General features: G+C 45.9%; 1 protein-coding gene across 1 annotated transcript in view; it reads left to right on the forward strand.

The window, feature by feature from the left end:
• The window catches only part of ME3 (malic enzyme 3), a 170879-nt gene that overhangs the window by 76267 nt on the left and 71750 nt on the right, over positions 1 to 22862 (forward strand). The window contains 2 exon segments of the mRNA XM_073215917.1: positions 46 to 179; positions 3091 to 3240. Coding sequence (XP_073072018.1) covers positions 46 to 179; positions 3091 to 3240 — 284 coding nt within the window.

The raw sequence follows: 22862 nt of genomic DNA on the forward strand, positions 1-22862 counted from the left end.
GGTTTCTTGCATTTCCATTTCCATGTGTGTTTCTTCTCTTCTCAGGGGATGGCCTTTACGCTTGAAGAAAGGCTGCAGCTTGGAATCCATGGCCTGATCCCCCCCTGCTTCCTGAGCCAGGACGTCCAGCTCCTCCGGGTCATGAGATACTACGAGAAGCAACCGAGTGACCTGGACAAGTCAGTGCCTGCAGTCTGCTCTCCGGCCGAGCCCTGGGCTCAGCTGTCTGTTTTCCGTGGCCCAGTGGAGCACCCTGGGAGATCCCACACCCAGTCCCATGTTCCATGGGGTGATGGTCTCCCAGAGGGGCAGGGCTTGTTATGAGGGAGGCACAGTCAACAGGCAGTACTGGGGAAAGAGAGTGAATTCCAGCTGGGGGAACTGGCTGGGCCTCTCGGAAGTGGTGGGATCTCAGTCAGCCCAAGAAGCACGGATGGGACTTGAGCAGACAGTGGTGGGGTTCATGGAAGGCACTGTGCTCAGCATGGGAAAATGGAACAGAGGCATGGGGACAGGTGTGTTAAGGGGCTGGAAGGTGGCCCAGGTTGCTGGAATAAGGGGAATGTGGTAGAGAAGGGAGGAAATGGACAGAGACACCTTGGGAAGGATGTTATGTTGGAGGTTTAGGGGGAGCTTGTTAATACCCCTGCCCGCCCTCAGGTTTCTTCCCAGTGGGGAGATAGAGACACAAAGAACCAAATGGCAGATCAACAAGGGATCACAGGGTCAGCTCTATCAGTTTTTCTAAAGAAGGCAGTGACCTATCAGACTGTATGGCTATGTATTGGCACAGCCAGGATTTGAACAAACATAGCTAGCTCCAGAGCCTGCGCCTTTAACCTCTGCTGCACCATAGCTAAGAGGCATTGGGGCTTAGTGGCTACAAGGCTAGACTCTAGGTTTAGATAGTTCAAATCCTCATTTTACCACTCACTAGCAGAAGTTACTTACCATCTCTGGGCCATTCCCCATCTATACAATGAGTATTGCAGTGGTACCTAATTCAGGGCATTTTGATGAGGATTAAATGCGTTAGTGTTTTTGACATGCCTAGAACAGTGCCTGGCACACAGTAGGCAATATGTAAGACCTTGTTAAGTAAATATGTCACCTTGCTATAAGCTCCAGCAGAAATGCAGGGAGAAGATAAGGGCTGCGCCTATATATCTATAGTGCTTAACCATCAAGACTTTAGGTCCTTCAAAGTGTTGCTCTTCCCCTGGGGGCAGAGCTCAGCAGCATGTGAGGGTGATCCTGCACCCATCTTCCTATGCTCCCCCCATTCCAGCCATTGCCTCCATCCTTCCTAGTGGATAAGGAAGTCTCTGCCTACTGCCCATTCTCCTACTCCTGAAGCACTAAACTCTATGGATGTCATTCACGTTAATTCCAGGCCAGATAGTCTCTTGCTCTTGTTTTTCCCACTCAGACTAAGTTCAGCCACGTCACCCCACGTCACCCCGAAGAGCAAACCAGAAAGTTCACAATGAATCCAACTAACAATATCAAACATGCCGTAACTGTGAACAATCTGAATCTTCCTCTTTTGTTAAATTTACAAAGAAGAATGAAAGTCCAAAGTGAAATCCTCTTTCCTAGAGATATTAAACTTTAAAAAATAAAATCCAAAATCCTTTCCTCCCCAGTCCTTTCCAGCTCAATGGGCCTCATTCATAAGCCTGGGAGGATACGGGGCTCAGGGACACGGGTATGTGCCTGATCCTAGCAGCTCTAGAAAGCTTGCTCCTGAGGCTGTGCTGACTACTCCCTCATTCCTGGAATCTCTCACTGCCGCCGATGCTTGGGGAAATGCTAAGGAGGCTCCTCAGCTGCTTTTGGCAGTGGTGTGCTGGTAAATGTTTAATAACTGCTTTGAGGACTGAGGGGGAGCCCTGAGTTTTAGCATTTCCCAGTTTCCATGTTGTAAGTACTCCACCATGCACAATTTCAACTTACCAACTTGACATCACCGAATGAAGAATTGGGAAGAGATGTGTACAGATGGCTATGGAGTAAGGAACCCTTACACCATATAATGAATTGAGATCCTGGCTATTCTAAGTATAAAGGATGCTTTCCTGAAAGTGCCTTCTAAGACATAATTTTTAGTTCAGGACCAGTGCTTTGATCGGGAAGAAGAGGCTGTGACTCTGGGGAAGTCACAACTTCCCCAAAGTCACACAGCTAGTTAACAGCAGAGCTGGGATTCAAGCCCAGGACCCTGATGCCATATCCAGGGGTCATTCGGAGCATCTGTCTCACCCAGTTCTGTGCCAGAGCCCTAAGCGCCTCCACATTCTCCCAAACTGTGGTCCAGAAAGCTCCTGGCATCAGCAGTCACTTATACATCATTGTGAATTTCAGTCACTGGGTTGTTGTTTTTTTTCTCTCTCTCAGAAGTATTTGCATTTACAGAAGTGTGAATGAAAGGCTCTTTTCCTGGCTTAGTGATTTCGGGCTTCAGGGAATAAGTAAGAGAGAGATTTTTTGAAACCTGCCTACTGATACCACTTGGTTCTCAGCCACTTGTGAACTCTGCTTATGACAGAACCAGCTCTGCATGGTAGGAAAGGCCAGTTCATCCATCTGATATGCCCAGTATTTTCCCTGACCCTGCTCCACCCCAGAATGTTATTTCTCTGTTGTCATCATTAATGTCCACCTCCTGGTACATAACTGGCCATCATGCAGCATGGCTGAGAGCACAGATTCAGGAGTCAAAATGCTTAGGTCCAAACCCCTATGCTGCCATGGGACCTTGGGCAAGTCATTTCATTTCTCTGTGCCTCGGTCTCCTTGTCTCTGAAATAGCCCAGAATCATAGTACCTACCTCACAAATCATTGGGAGTTTTAAATGAGTTAATACACATATTTAGAATAGAACCTACACTGTGTATAATAATAAGCACCATACAGCCCATAATATTCTCCACATTACAACCATAGTGGGACACATGCCTGGGGGAGATGGCGATTGCCTGTGAATGCCTCGTGTCTGAGTGGGAGCCCTGGGCCTTTGCATGATGGGACCTCCAGGCTGCCACGTACAGTGTCCCTGTATCAGCTTGGTTCCTTCCTCCCTTTCTAAGGTACATCATTCTCATGACACTCCAAGACCGGAACGAGAAGCTCTTCTACCGAGTGCTGACATCAGATGTGGAGAAATTCATGCCCATCGTGTACACACCCACCGTGGGGCTGGCCTGTCAGCACTACGGCCTGACCTTCCGCAGGCCCCGGTGAGCCATTCTGGGGGCCAGGGCTCAGGGAGGGGCTGAGTCAGAGAGGGGAGTCAATTTACCCCTCTGGCCTTGCTTACCAGGGCTATAGAGGCTATTCCTGATGGGGCCAGCGGCCCAGTGAGCCTTTTGATTTTAAGCACTTGCTCAGGAAAATGACCCTGTAAGCAGAGAAATAAGCTGAGAAGTATCTAGCAAGGGGAGAGCAAAGCCTCTCCACTTCTGAATAATAAATGCCTAACATGTTGTTCAGAGTTGGCCCGAGAAGAATTTCAGATTGTTTCTCTCCCACTACCTGCCTACCACCTCTGCCCCCAGCACCCCCTGCTTTCTGGCCATCTCCTGAGTGCAGACAGCTCTCCTGCTAGTTCGGCCCAATGAATAATGGAGTGTTGGTTACCAAAGACTGAATTCTTTTGCTGACTCAAATAACTGGTATTCCTCATTTGGGCTTGATGCAGATTCCACTTAAAATGTCAATTTATTAGGCAAAAATCTGGCACTGCGTTTTCTTTCAGAACCAGAGAATTTGGGGCCAATTTTCTAAAAAGATTGCCTGGTTTTTTTCATGATGAGTTCAGCATATATATTTTTAAAAATTAAAAAGGAAACATGGGAAGATTTTTTCAAAAGGTCCTCAGTGTAGGGTGCCTTGAACTGATATGTGTAGTTCTAGCCCTAAGGATGAAAGTGCTGCCTGGGCTTATTATACATTGTTTTAAGGTGTGTTAGGATAGGATATGTAAATACACAGCGCACAGTTCAGAGGTGACATAGAGTGCATGGTGTAATTTACGTTTACATAGAATTTATAAATTCATGTTTACAAATCATGTGCTATGTGAGGAACATGTAATCATGGATCTAGAATATTTTTTGCTTTGGAAAAAGTCTTACAGCTCTGAAGCCAGCATCTGGATGAGCATGACAGGCCGAGCACAGCGTGTCCCCAATGCCAGTTTTCTTCCTTCCCTGCTATCACTATGTTCCTTGGCAGAGGAGAGCATAATAGACCTCATCTTCATGGGGGTGTCCAGCTGTTGAAGCAGACACGTCCTCATCACTGAGAACAGCTGCACTTTTGGAAGGAGCGGCCCTGCACTGCAGCCCCACAGTAGTTCTGAAGGATGTGGGACCTCCATTACTACTCAGAAATCATCCTTCCAGGGCCTCTCTCCTGCACAATGAAGGTCAGCTCATGTCATTCCCTCCTCTGAGGCCGTCAGCAGTCCCCAAGAGCTCAGAGAAACAAGTCTGACCCTTTGATGAAAATAAGCTGTCACGGCCCAGCTCATACTCCCATATGCTACCTGCGTAGAGCCATTCTCCGTGCCCGAGTACACCTGGCATTCTCCACCTCGTGCCTGAGCACATGTGGTCCCCCTGCTTCAAGCCTGCATCCTTTCCTCTCCTTGTTCTCTGTGCATCATAATTCAGGTTCTCTTTTAAGGCCCACACCCAGCATCAGCTTCCCGGAGGAGCCGTCCCTGAGCCACCCCAGGCTGAGCTGACCACTCCCCTCTCAGCCCCCTCACAACCCATTACACACACTTCTATTCCCTAGTCTTATTTTTCCTGCTGTAAGTTTTTAATTATTTGTATATCAGCCTCCTCTACTAGCACACAAGTTTATTGAGGGGTAGGAAACATGTCAGATCCACTTGTGTATTCTAGACCAGGGTGGGCCAAGCAGTCGACCCTAAACCAGGAAATAGTGTTGTGGACTGGCTGAGAAGAGCTGGATCTTTGCTGTCAGCTGCGTTTTAGTCTCCTTGTCCTTGGGCAACTTTCTTAGCTCTCTCAGCCTTAATTTCCACATTTATGAAGTGGAGGTAGTAATGCCAACTACCTCAACAATCACTGAGTATAAAATGTGATCATGTGGCATGTTTTCCTGTAGTAACCATTGTAAGAAGAAGGAAGGATTGCTGAATGTGGAGTATTAACGTACCTTTGCACTTTTAAATGTTTACAATGAAAACGGAGTCATTGAACATGTAATGAACTAATATGGTTAACTACAGACACTGTTTGGCTCTTCAGAACCCACTGCTTCCTTTAGCCTGTATGGCATGGCTCAGTGCCTCTAGCACGCAGCTGAGATCTTAAGGAAATCACACGTCCCCCTCCCACTCCCAGGCGATGTGGGAGCGCTTCTCCACAGACTCTGTGGACTAGATTGTAGTTGTTATCATTTGTTGGTTCCATATGAACTAGTATCAAATCCAGGACCCTGCATATGCAACGGGCCCCTGAAGGTGGAATTTGCCTCCAGAGCCCACTACAGGCTGCAGAGAATGGACAAGACTGAATTTCAGTTATGGAACGTTTGTGGAGCAACTGTTAGATGCTGGGCATCATTTACATACTGTGAAGTTACCCCCAAAGAAAAAAATATGGTTCCTCACCTCAGACAATTCACCAGCACAGTGAGGGGCCAGACAATATAAGTTAAATATAATAAAAGTTAAAAGATAATAAAAGTATAATAGGGACAAAAAATCACAGGAGTTCAAAGAAGAGGAAAAGTTACTTTCCCTGGGGACAGCAGGAATGTTTCAAAGAAGAGATGACATTTGAGCCTGTCCTTGAAGGTTGAATAGGAATTCCATAGGGTAGAGAAGGAAGGAAGGGCCATTCCACCAAAGAGCTTGGTTCTGCGGGCCCTGTACACACCCAGGTAGTCAGCAGACCTGGGTATCTCCCCATCTCCTGTGCTGGCAAGGAGGCCAAGGGGAGGGAAGCCAGGCCTCTTACATCCATTGGCTTAGAGTAGATCCTCCCAGTGTCCTATAAGGTTAGTGTGGTAACAGTATCTGCCCTTCTCAGATGAGGAAATGCAAATGGCCAAAGGAAAGAAACTTGTCCAGGACCACACTTGGCAAGCAGTTGGTGAAGTCAGAATAATGGCTGTGGGAGTCAGGGAGAGCCACCCCTAAGAGCTGACAATTGGACCGGACCATGAAAGATGAATGCAAAGAACTGAGACAAAAAGTGTCTATAGTGCTCCAGGCACACTTACCTCTCCCTTGCTTGAATGTAAGGCCTCTGGGACCTCGTGGTGGGTGAAACAGGAGAGTGAAGGGGCATGGTAAAATTGGCCAGTGGTTCTGCCCAGCAGAGAGGAGGTGCTTGGTCTCCTTCCACTCCTTTCACACGCGGGCCCAGGCCCCACTGGCGGTCTTCCAGTAGGTCAGCAGTGCAGACGGTCATGGCAGCTGAGAGGGGTCCGTACAGCTGGAAACAGGGCCCTGTCAACTCCCTGAGCCCAGAGGGCCAGGTCAGCCCTGAGTGGGTGCAGCAGGGGTGCTGCAGAAGCTGGACACATGCTGGGGAAAACAGGCATGCAATAGTTGTAGCAGGGGACCTACAGTTGCACTGGAGCAGGAGAAAAGCATAATCATAGAAATGGCTTGCTAGAGGCCGGGCAGCTTCCAAAAATCTTTACATATATTAACACATTTGATTACCACAACCCCCTAAGATGCAGGTACCATTATCATCCCACTTGCAGATGGGAAAACTAAGGCACAGAGAAATAACTTGGCCCGAGATACACAGCTCATAGCCAGCAAAGCCGGGATGCAAACCCAGGTGGTCTAAAGCAGAATATCCACTGTACTGGGTGGTAGTTCAGGACTGTGTGCATTTGGTGGGTGTAGGTCGGGGCTGGGTGCCCTTGCCGCTTCCGGGGTGCTTGCTTGACAAGGGGTCTAAGGTGGGGATTACTAGTGCCACTCCAGAGCCTCTCCTGGGAGGGGGTGTTCCAGCCAGGCCCTGGGCCTGCAGCAGGGTGGGGCCGAGGCGGTCCTGGGCAGCCTGAACCATCATCTCAGATTCATCCTTCATGCTCCTGGTACATACAGATGTACCCGCGTCTTGCATGATGATTACACAGTTAAGTTATTTGTTGTGTGACATGCTGAGCTGCTGCTCCGGGTTTCCATTTGGCTGCTTTCCAGGTGTTGATTCTGCACCTGCCTTGCTCCTGAGGGAAATGAGAGTTCGGGCTCCACCCTAGCCCTGAGCTGCTACTGAGGCCTGGCTCAGAATGGCTTTATGGATTAGCACCTGAAGGGAGGATGGCCCCAAGGCCAAGCAGAGAAAGCCAGCTCCATCTCAGCTTCTGCAACAGTGGAGTCCTCTGTGGGAGGGCCCGGCCCCCACCAAAGCTAATTGGGTCCAGCTGATGCTCAAGTTGAACCTCCAGCATGCCTTGGGGCTCTGCATGGCCTCACAGCCTTGAAGGAGATGCCCGAGTAGCCTGGGCAGGTGAGACCCAGCAGACGTTCTGGGCTCTGTGAGGCCTCCTCTGCCCCTCCCTGCCTCACACCCTCCACACGTGCCTCTGTGAGCCCTGCATCCTGGTTAGCCTGGCTTGAAGGAATGCCTCCTGAAGGTCATTAGTGTGTGACTTGGAAGAGGAAAAGCCAGAGGTGAGGCCAGGTAGGCCAAAATGCAGTTCACACACTTGAACTGCTTGGGGAAGAAGCCAGTATGGTGTAGTTTGCTGTCCAGGATGAGCAGATACTCTCCTTTCCCCAGGCTGCCTCCCTCTTAACTAGCCCTGTGTTCACCTTCCTTTCCTCTTGTGCTCCAGGCTGTACACACACACCTGTGGACCTAACATTTCCCAGCCTCCATGTGGGGTCCAGTCTGGATGTGGGATGAGGGCTGGGCTCTGGGCAGTGGAAAGAGTGAGAATTTTGAAGCCAGGCAGACTTGGCCTGGAATCCCAATTCCTGATGACTTTTGACAATTAACTTAAGATTCACTCAGTCTCTTCATGTGTAAATAGTGCCTACCCTGCACCTGCTCATGAGGGTTTGGAAATTCTACATGTAAAGGACCCGCCACTAGCAAGTGCTTAGCAGCTGTGACCTGCCTGACCCTCCACTCCCCAGACCTGTCATCTGACTCTGTCACCCAAGAGCCTAAACTGTAAACCTATAGTGCATCTCAGGCTTCTGAAATGCCACCACACTCTGTTGTTTGCTTCAGGCCTTGAATGATCTGTATTTGTGCTTAGAGAGCAAATCCATTAGCAGGTACGTGTTTACAGGGCTGGCATGAGCTCAAGGCAAGGGTAGGAAGTGGGACTTGGTTTCACTCATCAGGGGCTCTGTGAATGACATTTGGGTTTGGACCAAGTGGGCAGCCCTTGGCCCTTAGCCAGGCTGTTGTTTCTCTTATCTGCAGACAGGTGGATTTCTGCACACATGCCAGGAACATGCACAGAATATCAACAGCTACCATTGATTGGATGCTTAGAAGCCGTGCAGGCCCTAGGCCAGTCTCTTCATGTACTTTGTCTCTGATAAACAACAACCCTACAAGGTGCTTGTTACTCTACCCAGATGAAAACTAAGAGTAACGTGTTTAAGCCATTGCAGCTGACCCAGAGACAACTCTCTGTATTTTTCCTTTTACAGTTGAGCTTTTTGTGGCCCTGGGAAACGTGACACCTCAGAGAAAATCACTTGTGGTCTTCCCCTGATGAAAACTCCCTTGCATGACCAGTCTGCAGCCATGAGGGACACACACACACACACACACACACACTTGGGAGGGCAGCATACCACCATGGGCTGAGCCCTGGGCTGCAGTCCAGAGGGAGTGGGTCCGCTCTCCTATCATAACCATGTGGCCTTGGAGCCCGGCTACTCCCGCTCCCATAGCCTGGCCCCAAAGAACTGGCTGCCTTGTGGGGCTGTTGTGAAATTCAGATAGGCTAAATGTGTATGAATGTGCTTTATCAATTGTAAAGGTTCTCACAGCCTAAAGGGGCAGAACTTTTTCTCTCTTCGTCCTCCCTGCAATCCCCATAAAAGGCTGGGGTTAAGGCTCACACTCACCTCCTCGGGGTTTCCTTCTTCCCACTCACTATGTCTGGTGAGCCCTTGCCTCATTTTTTTTCTTTTACACTGGAACCTTTTTATCTGCAGTCACCTCCACCCACATACACACACACAGAGGGACCCCTGGGGCACACGCCTCTGCTTTCTACATGCCCACTTAAGCCACTTCTGGCCACGCATGGGACCAAAAGGTGCTAACACCTTGACCAGAGCCGCTCTGGAAAACAAAAACCACCTTATCTCAGCAGATGTCATAAGTCCCCTGACACTGGGACTCCGGGTTTCCATTTGGCTACTTTCCAGGTGTTCCTTCCATAGCTGGCATTTGCCTTTGTCTACCATGACTCCAGCCCAGCTGCCAGTGGATCAGGAACACCCTCCCCCTCCCCCTACCCTCAGCATAATTGGGAGGCAGGTAGAAAACAAGGATTTGCATCATCAGACCAGCTGCCTTCTTCCATCCTCAGGGCACCAAAGTGCTGATTCCTGTAGCCAAGCCTGCTCCACATCCAGTCACGCCCAGGTTCCTCTGCCAAGTGGAACGACTTCCTGGAGCAGAGCAAGCACAAGGACTGCAGCCGAGTCTGCTCTGCTGCTCTCCTGGCCCTTGTAGTCCTCCACCCTTGCAGTTAGGAGCAGAGCACCAAGATGGGAGGCAGGACACCAGGTTCTAGCTCTTGCCACCCCCTTTCTGGCTGTGACTCTGTAGGCAAGTCACTTAGCTTCTTATCCTCGAATCAAAGGGATTGGGTTGGATTGCATGGCATCTGTGATCTCTTCCAGCTAAAAGCATTTATGATCAAATAACCTCAACTCTGTCACCAAGTTAGACCTGAGATCTTTAAGTGAGCCATGGTCACATTATGTAGCCGAGCCTGATTTTCCCACCTGTAAAGTTAAGAGGGTCAAGTTAGAGCACTAGTTCTCAGTGACAACTGTGCATTCAAAACCTCTGGGGAGCCTGAAACCAGAGTCCCTGGCGTGTGGCCCAGGCAACTTCAGTTTCCAAAAGCTTCCCAGGGACTCTCATGAGCAGCTCTGGCTGAGAAGAACCACTGAGCTGGGTGATCTTTGAAGCTCCTTCCAGCTTGCATCGTCTGTGACTTTTAGGGAGTTGATAACCTGCAGCCCATATTTTCCAGGCCACCCAAGTCTGGCAGTAGATTGCAGATGAGGGTCGTGGTAGAGAACAGAACCTTCATCTCCAGCTCAGCCCTCAGTAAGCCAGCTGCTGAGCCCACTGCCAAGTCCCCTCACGTCTCATTCACAGGGTGAGTCGGGGGAGACTCGCATGTCCTTTCCTCAGCTCTCTTCCAGTTTCCTTCTGAAGCTTCTGTCACTGCACAGAGCCCCTCCCCCCACCCATGGTGCATGCTCCCCACTAAGTCAATAGTTGATTAGACAGGAAAAAGCATCAGACCAAAGGTGACGGATCATTTGGGTGAGCATGTAACCAGGGCGGCCTGACTCAAATGATGAGCTGGGCCAGTTGAAATCCTTTTTGGGAATTTGAGCTGACAAAGGGGAAAGTTATAAGGAAAGAATTTTCCAGTTATGAAGGGAAGTTAAGGCAAAAAGGATGCTGTGGGTTAGACTTTAGAGTCAGGTCATGGTAGACAAAGGCAAATGCCAGCTATGGAAGGAACAGGAAAAAGCTAGGAAGAAAAGACATTGATCTTTGGAGAGAGGAGATGGGATGGGAAAGGAGGAGGAAAAACAGAGCGAGTGGGGTCCCTAGAGCTGCCTCAGCCCAGGAGAGCTTTCCAGGCCAGTTCCTGCCCACAAATGCACAATAAACTCTTTTTCCCCAGAGGTAACTTAAGTGAACCTCTGCCTTCAAAGGAGAAGAGCCAGACCGACAAAGAGCTGTGAGGTTCCATGGATCTGATTCGAGCCCTGATCCCCTTGCTGATGGGCTGGAGGAGGCTAACAGATTAAAGTAGAGCATCTCAAACTCCAGCATGAGTCAGAATCCCCTGAAGGGCTTGCTGCAACACAGATTCCGGAAACTGACATGGCTAGCAAGTTCCAGGTGTTTCAGATGCTGCTAGGGTAGGGACCACCCTTTGAAAACCACGGGATTAAAGCCTGGCAAAAAGTTTCTCACAGGAGAATGAGTAGAGACCATCCGAAGGAAGCAGAAGGCACAGATTCTTCCAGGCCCTGCTGTGCATTAGTCGAAAAAACTGGGAGTCATGAGATAAAGGTTCTGGTCCCAGCTTTACCAGTGTAGTTTCTAGTAAATCCCTCCCCCTTTCTGGGCTTCCATTTCGTCGTCTAGTAGACAAGAGGATATCATCAGGTTATCTCAGGGGCTTCCTCCAGCACTTACAGTCTGTATTTTTTGAGCAGATTAGAGCAGTATGGCTATAAATTTGGCCTCCGGTTTCTGGCATTTAAGGGAGGAAAAGAAAAAGTAGATGAACACACATACTTTTCATTTCTTGACAAGAAGAGGCTTGCAGCCTCCCCTACAGAGATGTCATTTTAGCTGAGAGCTCTGACTCACTTACGGGTACCTCCCCAGACAGGCCAGCTGGGCAGTTCACAGTCTGCCACGGGTTGCTCCATGCCATGGCACAGGAACTGATGCTGGAACAGATCTAAGGAAGGTGACATGAGGAGTCCTTCCAAAGCATGAGGTTGTTCAGCTATAATCTGACACGAATGGCATGTGGAGTAAGTTACATTGGCTCTGGATCCCGCATCACTGAAACACTTTGGAACTGAAAGACATGGAGGAGAAAGGGAGCATTTATTTTTGTGTCTGGATTACATGGCTTTCAATTACTGAGGGAACTGACTTATTATTTTTTAGAGGAATTTGAAGATTTACCTACAAGAAAGTGACTTTGAACTGAATTGCATGTGACCTACCTAGGACTTCGCTTCCAGAAGAAACAGCTTGCTGAGTGGGGACAGAGGATGCCCCTCAGCCATCCGTGAGGTTGGATGTAGGGGCCAAGAGAGGAGGGGGGATGGTTGAACAGCCCCGCACAGATGCAAAGATTATATTTTTCTGCTTGAGCTGGAAGCAAATGAGCTTTATTAACAGGATGTTCTGGCTTTGACTTCCTTTTGCCAAAGGCAGGGTTCCCTGGCAATTTAAACAAACGGATTTTTGTTTCTTTTGTATCTGACTCTGTCCTTTTCCTTCCCTGTGCCAGCTGGGATGATCAAAAGACTAGGTGTGGGAGAATTTCCTTACTGAGAAGGAAATACGTACGTATAGGCAGGAGTTGATTAGACCTTTCCTCAAATAACCTTGACTTCCCATTGACCTGTAAGATGCACTGAAGCTGTGTTTGCTCAGTTCCATTTAGTCCAAAAAGAGTGGCTTCTTAAGAGATGCAGTACACAGTGCAAATGTTTTGAAAGGCTCTGGACTAGAGGAAGAGTAGAGGATCATGGTTGTAGAATTCCTTAAAGAAAAGTGAATGCGCCTTGCCACCAAAACACAAACCCTAAAACCCATTGTTATATTTCTGTCCTTCGGTTGGCTCACTGCCCCTCTAGGAATCCTTCAGATTTCCCATGTGCTCTGGAGGAGTACCACTGACAATTTTATGAGCTGCTTTCTTAGGAATTAATATTAAACCAGAATTTCTCAAGACTCTGGGGATTGGGACTTAGGAAGGATAGGGTTTGTGTGAATGGGAGAGGGGTGGGAAGGAATAGAACAAAAAGCTTCTGTCTGGGTGCTGGAGATGGAAAGAAGGCTCAGGCAGGGTACCCCAGTACAGCTTCAGCATTGTCTAAAGGTTCCTGGAGGGGAGCAAGTAAAAAAATATGAAGGGACAAATAGTGTCACTGGTAGAAAATGGATTCCAACTTCACACAACTCACCACATCAGCTCCTGTCCCGGACCACAGACCTCAAGGCGGAAACTGTCTTGTTGTTCTGTGTCTTCTGTGGGACTGAGCATAGTACCTTCAGGCGCCTACCAAAGACAGCACTTGAAGACCGTTTTCTGATTAGGTTCCACAGCATTGTTTCAGTACCATGGCCACCACAAGTACATGGAAGAGCCAAATGGAATAAGACAGTTTATTCATGGTCCCTGACCTTCGGGAGTTTACAGCCCCATGGAGGAGAGCGGGGCCCAGGCAGTGTAAGCCAATCAGGAATGTGTGGTATGGATTGTCTAGCTTCCTTGGAAAGTCTGGAGGTAATTCATGATGGTAAGAAATCTCTCCACTGAGTTGTTGGTTCTGGAGCTAAATCTTGACAAATATTCTGACTCACATTGGGAATATGGCCCAGCACATTCCCTGGCCAACAAAGACATCCTGGATGAGTTCCAAGCAGGAGGAACTGCAGAGGCCAGACAGGTGGGGCAAGCCAAGAATCACTGACTTTTGGGACTGGGAATGCACGTGACATGCTGCTGCTCTTTCCTCCTTCTTAACAAAACCCCAGGGTTTCTTAGCTATCTTTCTTCCCCTAAGAGAGCTTTGAGGAAGTCTTGGCCTTCTTGGCACTAAGCAGTGGGTCCTAATTAATCCCAGCCATTCATAGTGAGGCCCCCTTGCCCGTGACTGTTCTGGCTGAATAGATGTGAGGGTAATCAGCCTGAAGACTTCTGGGAAGGTTTTTCTCATCCCAAGAGCGCACCTTCTTCCCTGGACATCTTCATGTCTGCCTGGGATGCCTGGAACTTTGATAATCGTCCTATAGCCATGAGGAGAACAGCCCTGCGGGCCAGGCTTGCAATCCCAAGGATGGCGATGTGAGGAGCCTGCATCTTCGGTGACATTGTTGAGCCACTAAATAAACAAATTGGGGGGCTGCCTACCCCTGGACTTCTTGTTATAAATTTGTGAACTAATAATACTTCTGGTGGACATAAATTGCCACTTTTCAGCCAGCTGAGTCCAAGTTTTCTGTTACCTACAGCTGAAAGTAATGCCCCTTCCCCACTGACTCACATCTGCCATCTAACAGAGCTCACCTTGATACACAGAGCTTCCAAGGTGCCAGGCACTTTTCTAGGTGCCACACTCATTTAGGCGCCACAACACTTCTTTGTGATGTGTACGATTATTAGGCCTGTTTTCATGAAGAGGAAACAGACACTGAGAGTCAAGGTAGCCTGAAAGAGGCTTCTCATCGAGTACATGGGAGAGCCAGACAGGCTGCAGGCCTTGAGGCTCCTCTGGCTGCCCTGACCCTCACGAGCCGCTTCTCCCTGGTGATGGAGCATCTCCAGGGCAGAGGACTCACCAGCACGTTGGCCTGTGGCATGGTGTTGGTAGGCTTGCCAAGAGCCCTCTGCCTGGGAAGTGGCAGGATTCAAATCCAAGACTATCGGATTCCAAGGCCTTCCCCTCCTGGTTAGCCCTCCCCACAGCCCCGTCCCGCTGAAACTCCGCTTTTCTGAATCCCATGCCCACGACAGGCCCTGCCCACAGCAGCAAAGCAAATGTGTTGCTTGGACGCCCTGAAATCAGCAGCAGGGATCTGCGGGAATCGGCTGGGCGTCAGTCGTCCTGGAGTCCCCCCGCAGGCAGATGAGGTAAGGCAGGGCTGTGAACTGCAGTGCCACTTCAAAGGGCCAGTTAAAGAGGAGGAGACCCAGGGCTGGCACCAGGATAGGTCCTTCCCACCTGCCCAGGCAGAGCTTTCTGGGCACAGAGCAAGAACACACTGCACTTCATGGCTCAGCTCCCATGATACACCCTTGTTGGGAAGTAGTGTTGGGATACTTAATGGCCTCCAATTTTAAAAGCACCTGCACAGTCAACACAGATGTGACCCGTATGCTGCCTGCAGCCCACCCTCTCCCCAGAACTCCCAGACAACTCCCTACTCCTAGGAGGCCTTTGAGAAGAGTCACATCTGTCTGGGAAGGCTGACGTGGGGCCCTGTCTGTGAAGAGAGAGAATTGATGAGCTCTTAGGAGAGCTCTGCATATCTGTAATTTTGCCTCCCTTTGCAGCCTGCAGTGATGGGATCATAGAGCTTTAAATCAGCTCAAACCTAGGCCAAGAGGGGACACAACACACTGGTAGCACACAAACCATATATATTTTCATAAACTCTACTGTGGGTCAGCACAGAGGACCAGAAATCAAATGCAAGCTAGAGCTGACTCAAGTTCTCAACTAATGGGAAAACTTCGGGAAAATAAAGGCTGTTTTCTACTTAGTCCTGGTTTAAAAACAAAACAAAAAACAGGCTTTCATCCGTGATTGGTAACAGTTGAGTTTCCAAAAGAAGCTCTTTAGACATTGTACTTTCTTTCACTAATTGACAGGAACTGGCAGATGTTTGTTTTGCCCGATGCTCTTGCCCGACCTTGCGCAATGACAAACTCCTGCTTGCCCTTTAACACCCATCCAAAATGTCTTCATCTCTGGCCACCTCCTTAGTCACGGTCCTCCTGCCTTGAAGAATATTTTGCTCCCTCTTCATCTGTCCACAGTGGCCTCAGCTATACTCTATTAATAAACTTGCTGCATTGATAATCCAGGAGGTATTTACAGATCTGTTCCATCGCCCTCTGCTCTGTTGGACAGACAGCCTATCAGACAGTGTTCTTACTCATCTTTGTATTTTTCTCTTTTCCCTTTCCTAGAATGGCATTTCCCATATACTAGAATGAATGAACAGAAGCTCCATAAGGGCAGGGATTTTTGTCTGTTTGGTTAACTGACCCAAGTGCCTAGAGCAGTGCCTGTGACTGAGAGGGGTCTAGTAAATAGTTGCTGAACTTATTTATGAATGAGTACTTTAGCTTACACAAGCCAGCAGCAAAGAAAGACTGGATCTGCTCTGTTTCTCAGCACAGCAGTAAAAAACTTTCATAATGGCATCAATATTAGCACACTCTCCTGAACAAATTCAGATCCCCATTTGATGTTTTCTGTCATCTAATAGTTTGGAGTTTAGCTGTATCAACCAAAGGTGTTCTAATAGAGAAAAGGCAATAATACTGCAAGCATATACTCCATACCTACATAATTCAGATCAAGTCAGCTTTTTTTAGCTTTATTTATGTTCTACTAATGGGAAGCCTGAGGAGGGATTCTCTAGGAGAGATTACATGGAATAATAGTAAAAATAGCTTCCACTTATTAAACACTTAAAATGTGCCAGACATTGTTCTATCTGCTCTCTCTACATTTTCTCTTTTGATTCTCACATACAGCTATGTTAGAAGTGTTTTATTATTCCTATTTTACTAATGAGGAAATTGACGACCAAATGTACTCACTTGCCAAGGTCGCCCAGCTACTCACTGGCAGACCTGAGATTTGAATCTAAACCTGCCTGAGCCTGTGCTCATGGGCTTCACAGTAACACTGGTGTTTTGAATTGAGTGGATCCAGTAGGGACTTACTCCTGATCAGAGGAGAACACATATTTCCCCAGTCATATCAAAGCAAATACTTTCTTGGCCTTGAACATCCTGATCTTGAGTTTTTCTGAGATTCCTTCCTTTAAAGAGATTTAGTTCGGAGGCTAAACTAATGACAAATTAAGTCAAATGGCCCGTCACCTCCTTTAATTAAACCTGGTGAGTGACCCTTTCAGACATTGGATTTGAGGCCCTTAGCTGTCTCTCACATTTGCTTCCAGTACTCAGGGTCCCTGAGGTTTATATGTATGTTTTCCTTCATTCTGTTCTCCTTTATTAAATTCCAGCTTTCATGACTAATATGCAGTGATAGCTCCAGAAATATTTATGATAAATTAAAGTGGGCAGAGTCTTTCGCTTACAAATTGTTTCAAGATAGAGCTCAGATGCCTGCCCATAGAATTGTCTCATAAATGCTAGCAAAAAACGGAGTTCAGCTTCTGCAATTTCAGTTTGTCCTTACTTAAGGGCCCATTAAATCATTGGGTTTTGATGGGATTCTGAGTTCATAGCCTATTTTTCAAAGTGAAGCTACAGAGATTTATGAGTCAGTGGGAAAAAGATATGTGTGACTACTTCTCCAACATGCTTTGGAAAAACAAAAAGATAGGATGTTTTTTCTCTTCCAATCTTGCACATATCTGTAAACAAGCAGCTCATTGGCAGGGCCTCTGCATCAGAGGTATCGAAATTTCATGCGCTCAGGTTTGATGGTTATTTGCTTGGATAAATCAGAAATTCATGTTAGAACACAACCATGTTCCAAAATACTTATTGCCCAGAGACCCAGATTAACTGGAGGCCTTCTATACGGCAGGAAGGTGTTTGTTTGTTTTATAAAGTGGAGGCATGTGTGGGTCTGGGCCATGTTCACAACCATAAAAGAAAATGAAGAGTGTTAAGTGTGACTTCTCAGAGAAAAGGGGCCTGAAGCCTCTATGATTATTATTTTTGTAGGAGTAAGTATTTCAGTAGAAAAAGCAACTCCTTTGTACCAACTTTGTCTAAGTTTTCTTGGCACATTTTAATGTTTGCAAGTAACAGCTGAAACCACATTAACCTTCCTTGTTCTAATTGGAAGCATCTGTAATTTGCAAAATTAGAATTTGCAGATTCTGAAATGATTTGCTTTTTGGACAGGGGTGTCAGTTTCAGCTGAAATTTCCATTTATGGGGCCTTTTTTTTCCCCCTCCTGATTATAAATTGTTCAGTCAGCTAATGATATGATGGAGATACAGGGTACTCTTTATCAGCTTTTCCATGCACACGTTCTTTTTTAATGAAAACCACACTTTCTTCCTCCGCTATTTGTACACCTTATCAGGATCCTTCTGATTCAAGGAGAACAGATGGAGAAGTTCCCCCAACCCTTGGAATTCTACTTGAACAAGTTTCTCCTGCCAAAAAAAGCATCTCATAATCAAAGACACTAGAGCAATATATGATATTTGCAAATTCCAGAGAGAAAAAAATAGTAAAAAAAAAGTTAGAAACCTATTCCAGTTTTTTTCCATGTTAATAGAAACCTGTGTTCTAAAGGGCTTAGTGTTTTACAAACATCTGAAACTTCAACAAGAGAGACATGAGGGCACAGTGTCTTCTACCTGCTTCTGAACTGCTTAGACTACGTCCTGTCTCAGTGATGGTATCTCATCTTGCAGCCTCAGTGTTCTCTTGTGAAAATGGGAATGTGGTGATGAGTAAATGTGTAACATTTGTAGAATGTTCCCACTGTGAGTTCTCTTAGTCCATTTGAGTTGCTATAATAAAATACCATAGACTGGGTAGCTTATAAACAAGAGAAGTTTATTTCTCACAGCTCTGGAGGTTGGAAGTCTGAGATCAGAGCACTGGCAGAGTTGGGTGAGGGCTCTCTTCCAGGTGGCAGATGACCTATTGTATCCTCACATGACAGAAGGGGCAAGGGGTTCTCTAGGGCCTCTGTTATAAGGGCACTGATCCCATTCGTGAGGGCTCCACCCTCATGACCTAGTCATCTCCCAAAGGCCTACCTCCTAATACCATCATGTTGGGCATTAGGATTTTAACATATGACCTTTGGGGGCCACATTCAGGCCATAGCAGGTGCTAAATAAACGTTGGCTTCTTTTCTTTCTTTCCTACTTTTTCTGTATGGCAATGAGGTAAAAATGACAGGACTTAACTTAAGGCCCAAAAGCAGGCCCTCAAAAGAGCCAAGACCAGCCTGAGGTTTGCAAGTCAGCCACCTTCAAGGCTCCATTCTCTGTCTGGGTTCAACACCAGCTCTGCAGAATTTGGCACACAGTATGTTGCAGACTGTTCTAAGGAGCCATGGAGAGCAAAAGCCTGGGGTGATATAAGCCACTTCATAGATGCTTTGTCTTATTAGTAGGACTAAAATTAATGACTACCCAGGGAAGGGATTCCAAATGATGTTGCCAAAAAGATGAGCTTGACTTTCCGTAGGAGCCACCCAGTAAGTGTTTTCGGTATTGGATTTAGTAGACTAAACTTGCAGATCAGTAAGTTTCTGAGAGTGGAAAACAAAAACAAAAACAAATAATAATTGTGTCAAGACATAGGCACCAGAGTATATAGTCACCCTGTCTGTGAATCATGGCATGAAATTCTGTGTCTTTTGGACTTTGGTAAACTTAGTTTCCAATGTTAGATTTATTGAGAGGCTACTTTGTGACTGACCTCGTATTATTTTATTTAATGGTCACACAAAATTTATACAGATGGATTTTTTTTGTATCATTAATCTACAATTACATGAAGAACATTATGTTTATTAGGCTCCTCTCTTCACCAAGTCCCCCCCACATACCCCTTCCCAGTCACTGTCCATCTGCGTAGTAAGATGCTTTAAAATCACTACTTGTCTTCTCTGTGTTGCGCAGCCCTCCCCGTGTCCCCCACGCACTATACATGCTAATCGTAAGGCCCCCTTTCTTTTTCCCCACCCTTATCCCTCCCTTCCCTCCCATCTTTCCCAGTCCCTTTCCCTTTGGTAACTATTAGTCCATTCTTGAGTTCTGTGATTCTGCTGCTGTTTTGTTCCTTCAGTTTTCCTTTGTTCTTATACTCCACATATGAGTGAAATCATTTGGTAATTGTCTTTCTCTGCCTGGCTTATTGCACTGAGCATAATACCCTCTAGCTCCATCCATGTTGTTGTGAATGGTAGGATTTGTTTTTTTCTTATGGCTGAGTAATATTCCATTGTGTATATGTACCACATCTTCATTATCCATTCATCTACTGATGGACATTTAGGTTGCTTCCATATCTTGGCTATTGTAAATAGTGCAGCGATAAACATAGGGGTGCATCTGTCTTTTTCAAACTGGAGTGCTGCATTCTTAGGGTAAATTCCTAGAAGTGGAATTCCTGGGTCAAATGGTATTTCTATTTAGAGCATTCTGAGGAACCTCCGTACTGCTTTCCACAATGGTTGAACTACTTTACATTCCCACCAGCAGTGTAGGAGGGTTCCCCTTTCTCCACAACCTCGCCAACATTTGTTGTTGTCTGTCTTTTGGATGGTGGCCATCCTAACTGGTGTGAGGTGATATCTCATCGTGGTTTTAATTTGCATTTCTCTGATGATTAGCGATGTGGAGCATCTTTTCATGTGCCTATTGGCCATCTGGATTTCTTTAGAGAACTGTCTATTCAGCTCCTCTGCCCATTTTTTAATTGGATTATTTGCTTTTTGTTTGTTGAGGCATGTGAGCTTTTTATATATTTTGGATGTCAATCCTTTATCGGATTTGTCATTTATGAATATGTTCTCCCATACTGTAGGATGTTATTTTGTTCTATTGATGGTGTCCTTTGCTGTACAGAAGCTTTTTAGCTTGATATAGTCCCACTTGTTCATTTTTGCCTTTGTTTCCCTTGCCTGGGGAGATATATTCATGAAGAAGTCACTCATGTTTATGTCCATGAGATTTTTGCCTATGTTTTTTTCTAAGAGTTTTATGGTTTCATGACTTACATTCAAGTCTTTGATCCATTTGGAGTTTACTTTGTGTATGGGGTTAGACAGTGATCGGTTTTATTCTCTTACATGTAGCTGTCCAGTTTTGCCAGCACCATCTTTTGAAGAGACTGTCATTTCCCCATTGTATGTCCATGGATCCTTTATCGTATATTAATTGGCCATATATGTTTGGGTTAATGTCTGGAGTCTCTATTCTCTTCCATTGGTCTGTGGCTCTGTTCTTGTGCCAGTACCAAATTGTCTTGATTGGCTTTGTAGTAGAGCTTAAAGTTGGGGAGTGAGATCCCCCCCACTTTATTCTTCCTTCTCAGGATTGCTTTGGCAATTCGGAGTCTTTGACAGTTCCATATGAATTTTTGAACTATTTGTTCCAGTTCATTGAAGAATGCTGTTGGTAGTTTGATAGGGATTGCATCGAATCTGTATATTGCTTAGGGCAGGATGGCCATTTTGATGATATTAATTCTTCCTAGCCAGGAGCATGGGATGAGTTTCCATTTGTTAGTGACCTCTTGAATTTCTCTTAAGAGTGTCTTATAGTTTTCAGGGTATAGGTTTTTCACTTCCTTGGTTAGGTTTATTCCTAGGTATTTTATTCTTTTTGATGCTACTGTGAATGGAATTGTTTTCCTGATTTCTCTTTCTATTAGTTCATTGTTAGTGTATAGGAAAGCTACAGATTTCTGTGTGTTAATTTTGTATCCTTCAACCTTGCTGAATTCCGATATTAGTTCTAGTAGTTTTGCAGTGGAGTCTTTAGGGTTTTTTATGTACAATATCATGTCATCTGCAAATAGTGACAGTTTAACTTCTTCTTTACCAATCTGGATTCCTTGTATTTCTTTGTTTTGTCTGATTGCTGTGGCTAGGACATCCAGTACCACGTTGAATAACAGTGGGGAGAGTGGGCATCCCTGTCTTGTTCCCGATCTCAGAGGAAAAGGTTTCAGCCTCTCGCTGTTCAGTATGATGTTAGCTGTGGGTTTATCCTATATGGCCTTTATTATGTTGAGGTACTTGCCCTCTGTGCCCATTTTGTTGAGAGTTTTTATCATGAATGGATGTTGAATTTTGTCGAATGCTTTTTCAGCATCTATGGAGATGATCATGTGGTTTTTGTCCTGCTTTTTGTTGATGTGATGGATGATGTTGATGGATTTTCGAATGTTGTACCATCCTTGCATCCCTGGGATGAATCCCACTTGGTCATGGGGTATGATCCTCTTGATGTATTTTTGAATTCGGTTTGCTAATATTTTGTTGAGTATTTTTGCATCTACATTCATCAGGGATATTGGTCTGTTGTTTTCTCTTTTGGTAGGGTCTTTGCCTGGTTTTGGTATTAGGGTGATGTTGGCTTCATAGAATGAGTTTGGGAGTATTCCCTCCTCTTTTATTTTTTGGAAAACTTTAAGGAGAAAGGGTATTATGTCTTCTCTGTATGTCTGATAAAATTCCGAGGTAAATCCATCTGGCCCGGGGGTTTTGTTATTGGGTAGTTTTTTGATTACTGATTCAATTTTGTTGCTGGTAATTGGTCTGTTTAGATTTTCTGTTTCTTCCTCGGTCAGTCTTGGAAGGTTGTATTTTTCTAGGAAGTTGTCCATTTCTCCTAGGTTTTCCAGCTTGTTAGCATATAGGTTTTCATAGTATTCTCTAATAAGTCTTTGTATTTCTATGCGATCTGTCATGATTTTTCCTTTCTTGTTTCTGATTCTGTTGATGTGTGTTGACTCTCTTTTCCTCTTAATAATTCTGGCTAGAGGCTTATCTATTTTGTTTATTTTCTCGAAGAACCAGCTCTTGGTTTCATTGATTTTTTTGTATTGTTTTATTCTTCTCAATTATATTTATTTCTTCTCTGATCTTTATTATGTCCCTCCGTCTGCTGACCTTAGGCCTCATTTCTTCTTCTTTTTCCAATTTTGATAATTGTGACATTAGACTATTCATTTGGGATTGTTCTTCCTTCTTTAAATAAGCCTGGATTGCTATATACTTTCCTCTTAAGACTACTTTTGCTGCGTCCCATAGAAGTTTGGGCTTTGTGTTGTTGTTGTCATTTGTTTCCATATATTGCGGGATCTCCATTTTAATTTGGTTGATCCATTGATTATTTAGGAGCATGTTGTTAAGCCTCCATGTGTTTGTGAGCCTTTTTGCTTTCTTTGTACAATTTATTTCTAGTTTTATACCTTTGTGGTCTAAAAAGTTGGTTGGTAGGATTTCAGTCTTTTGGAATTTACTGAGTTTCTTTTTGTGGCCTAGTATGTGGTCTATTCTGGAGAGTGTTCCATGTGCACTTGAGAAGAATGTGTATCCTGTTGCTTTTGGATGTAGAGTTCTGTACATGTCTATTAGGTCCATCTGTTCTAGTGTGTTGTTCAGTGCCTCTGTGTCCTTACTTACTT

Source organism: Manis javanica, chromosome 11, assembly GCF_040802235.1.
Source record: "Manis javanica isolate MJ-LG chromosome 11, MJ_LKY, whole genome shotgun sequence".
Taxonomy (NCBI): domain Eukaryota; kingdom Metazoa; phylum Chordata; class Mammalia; order Pholidota; family Manidae; genus Manis; species Manis javanica.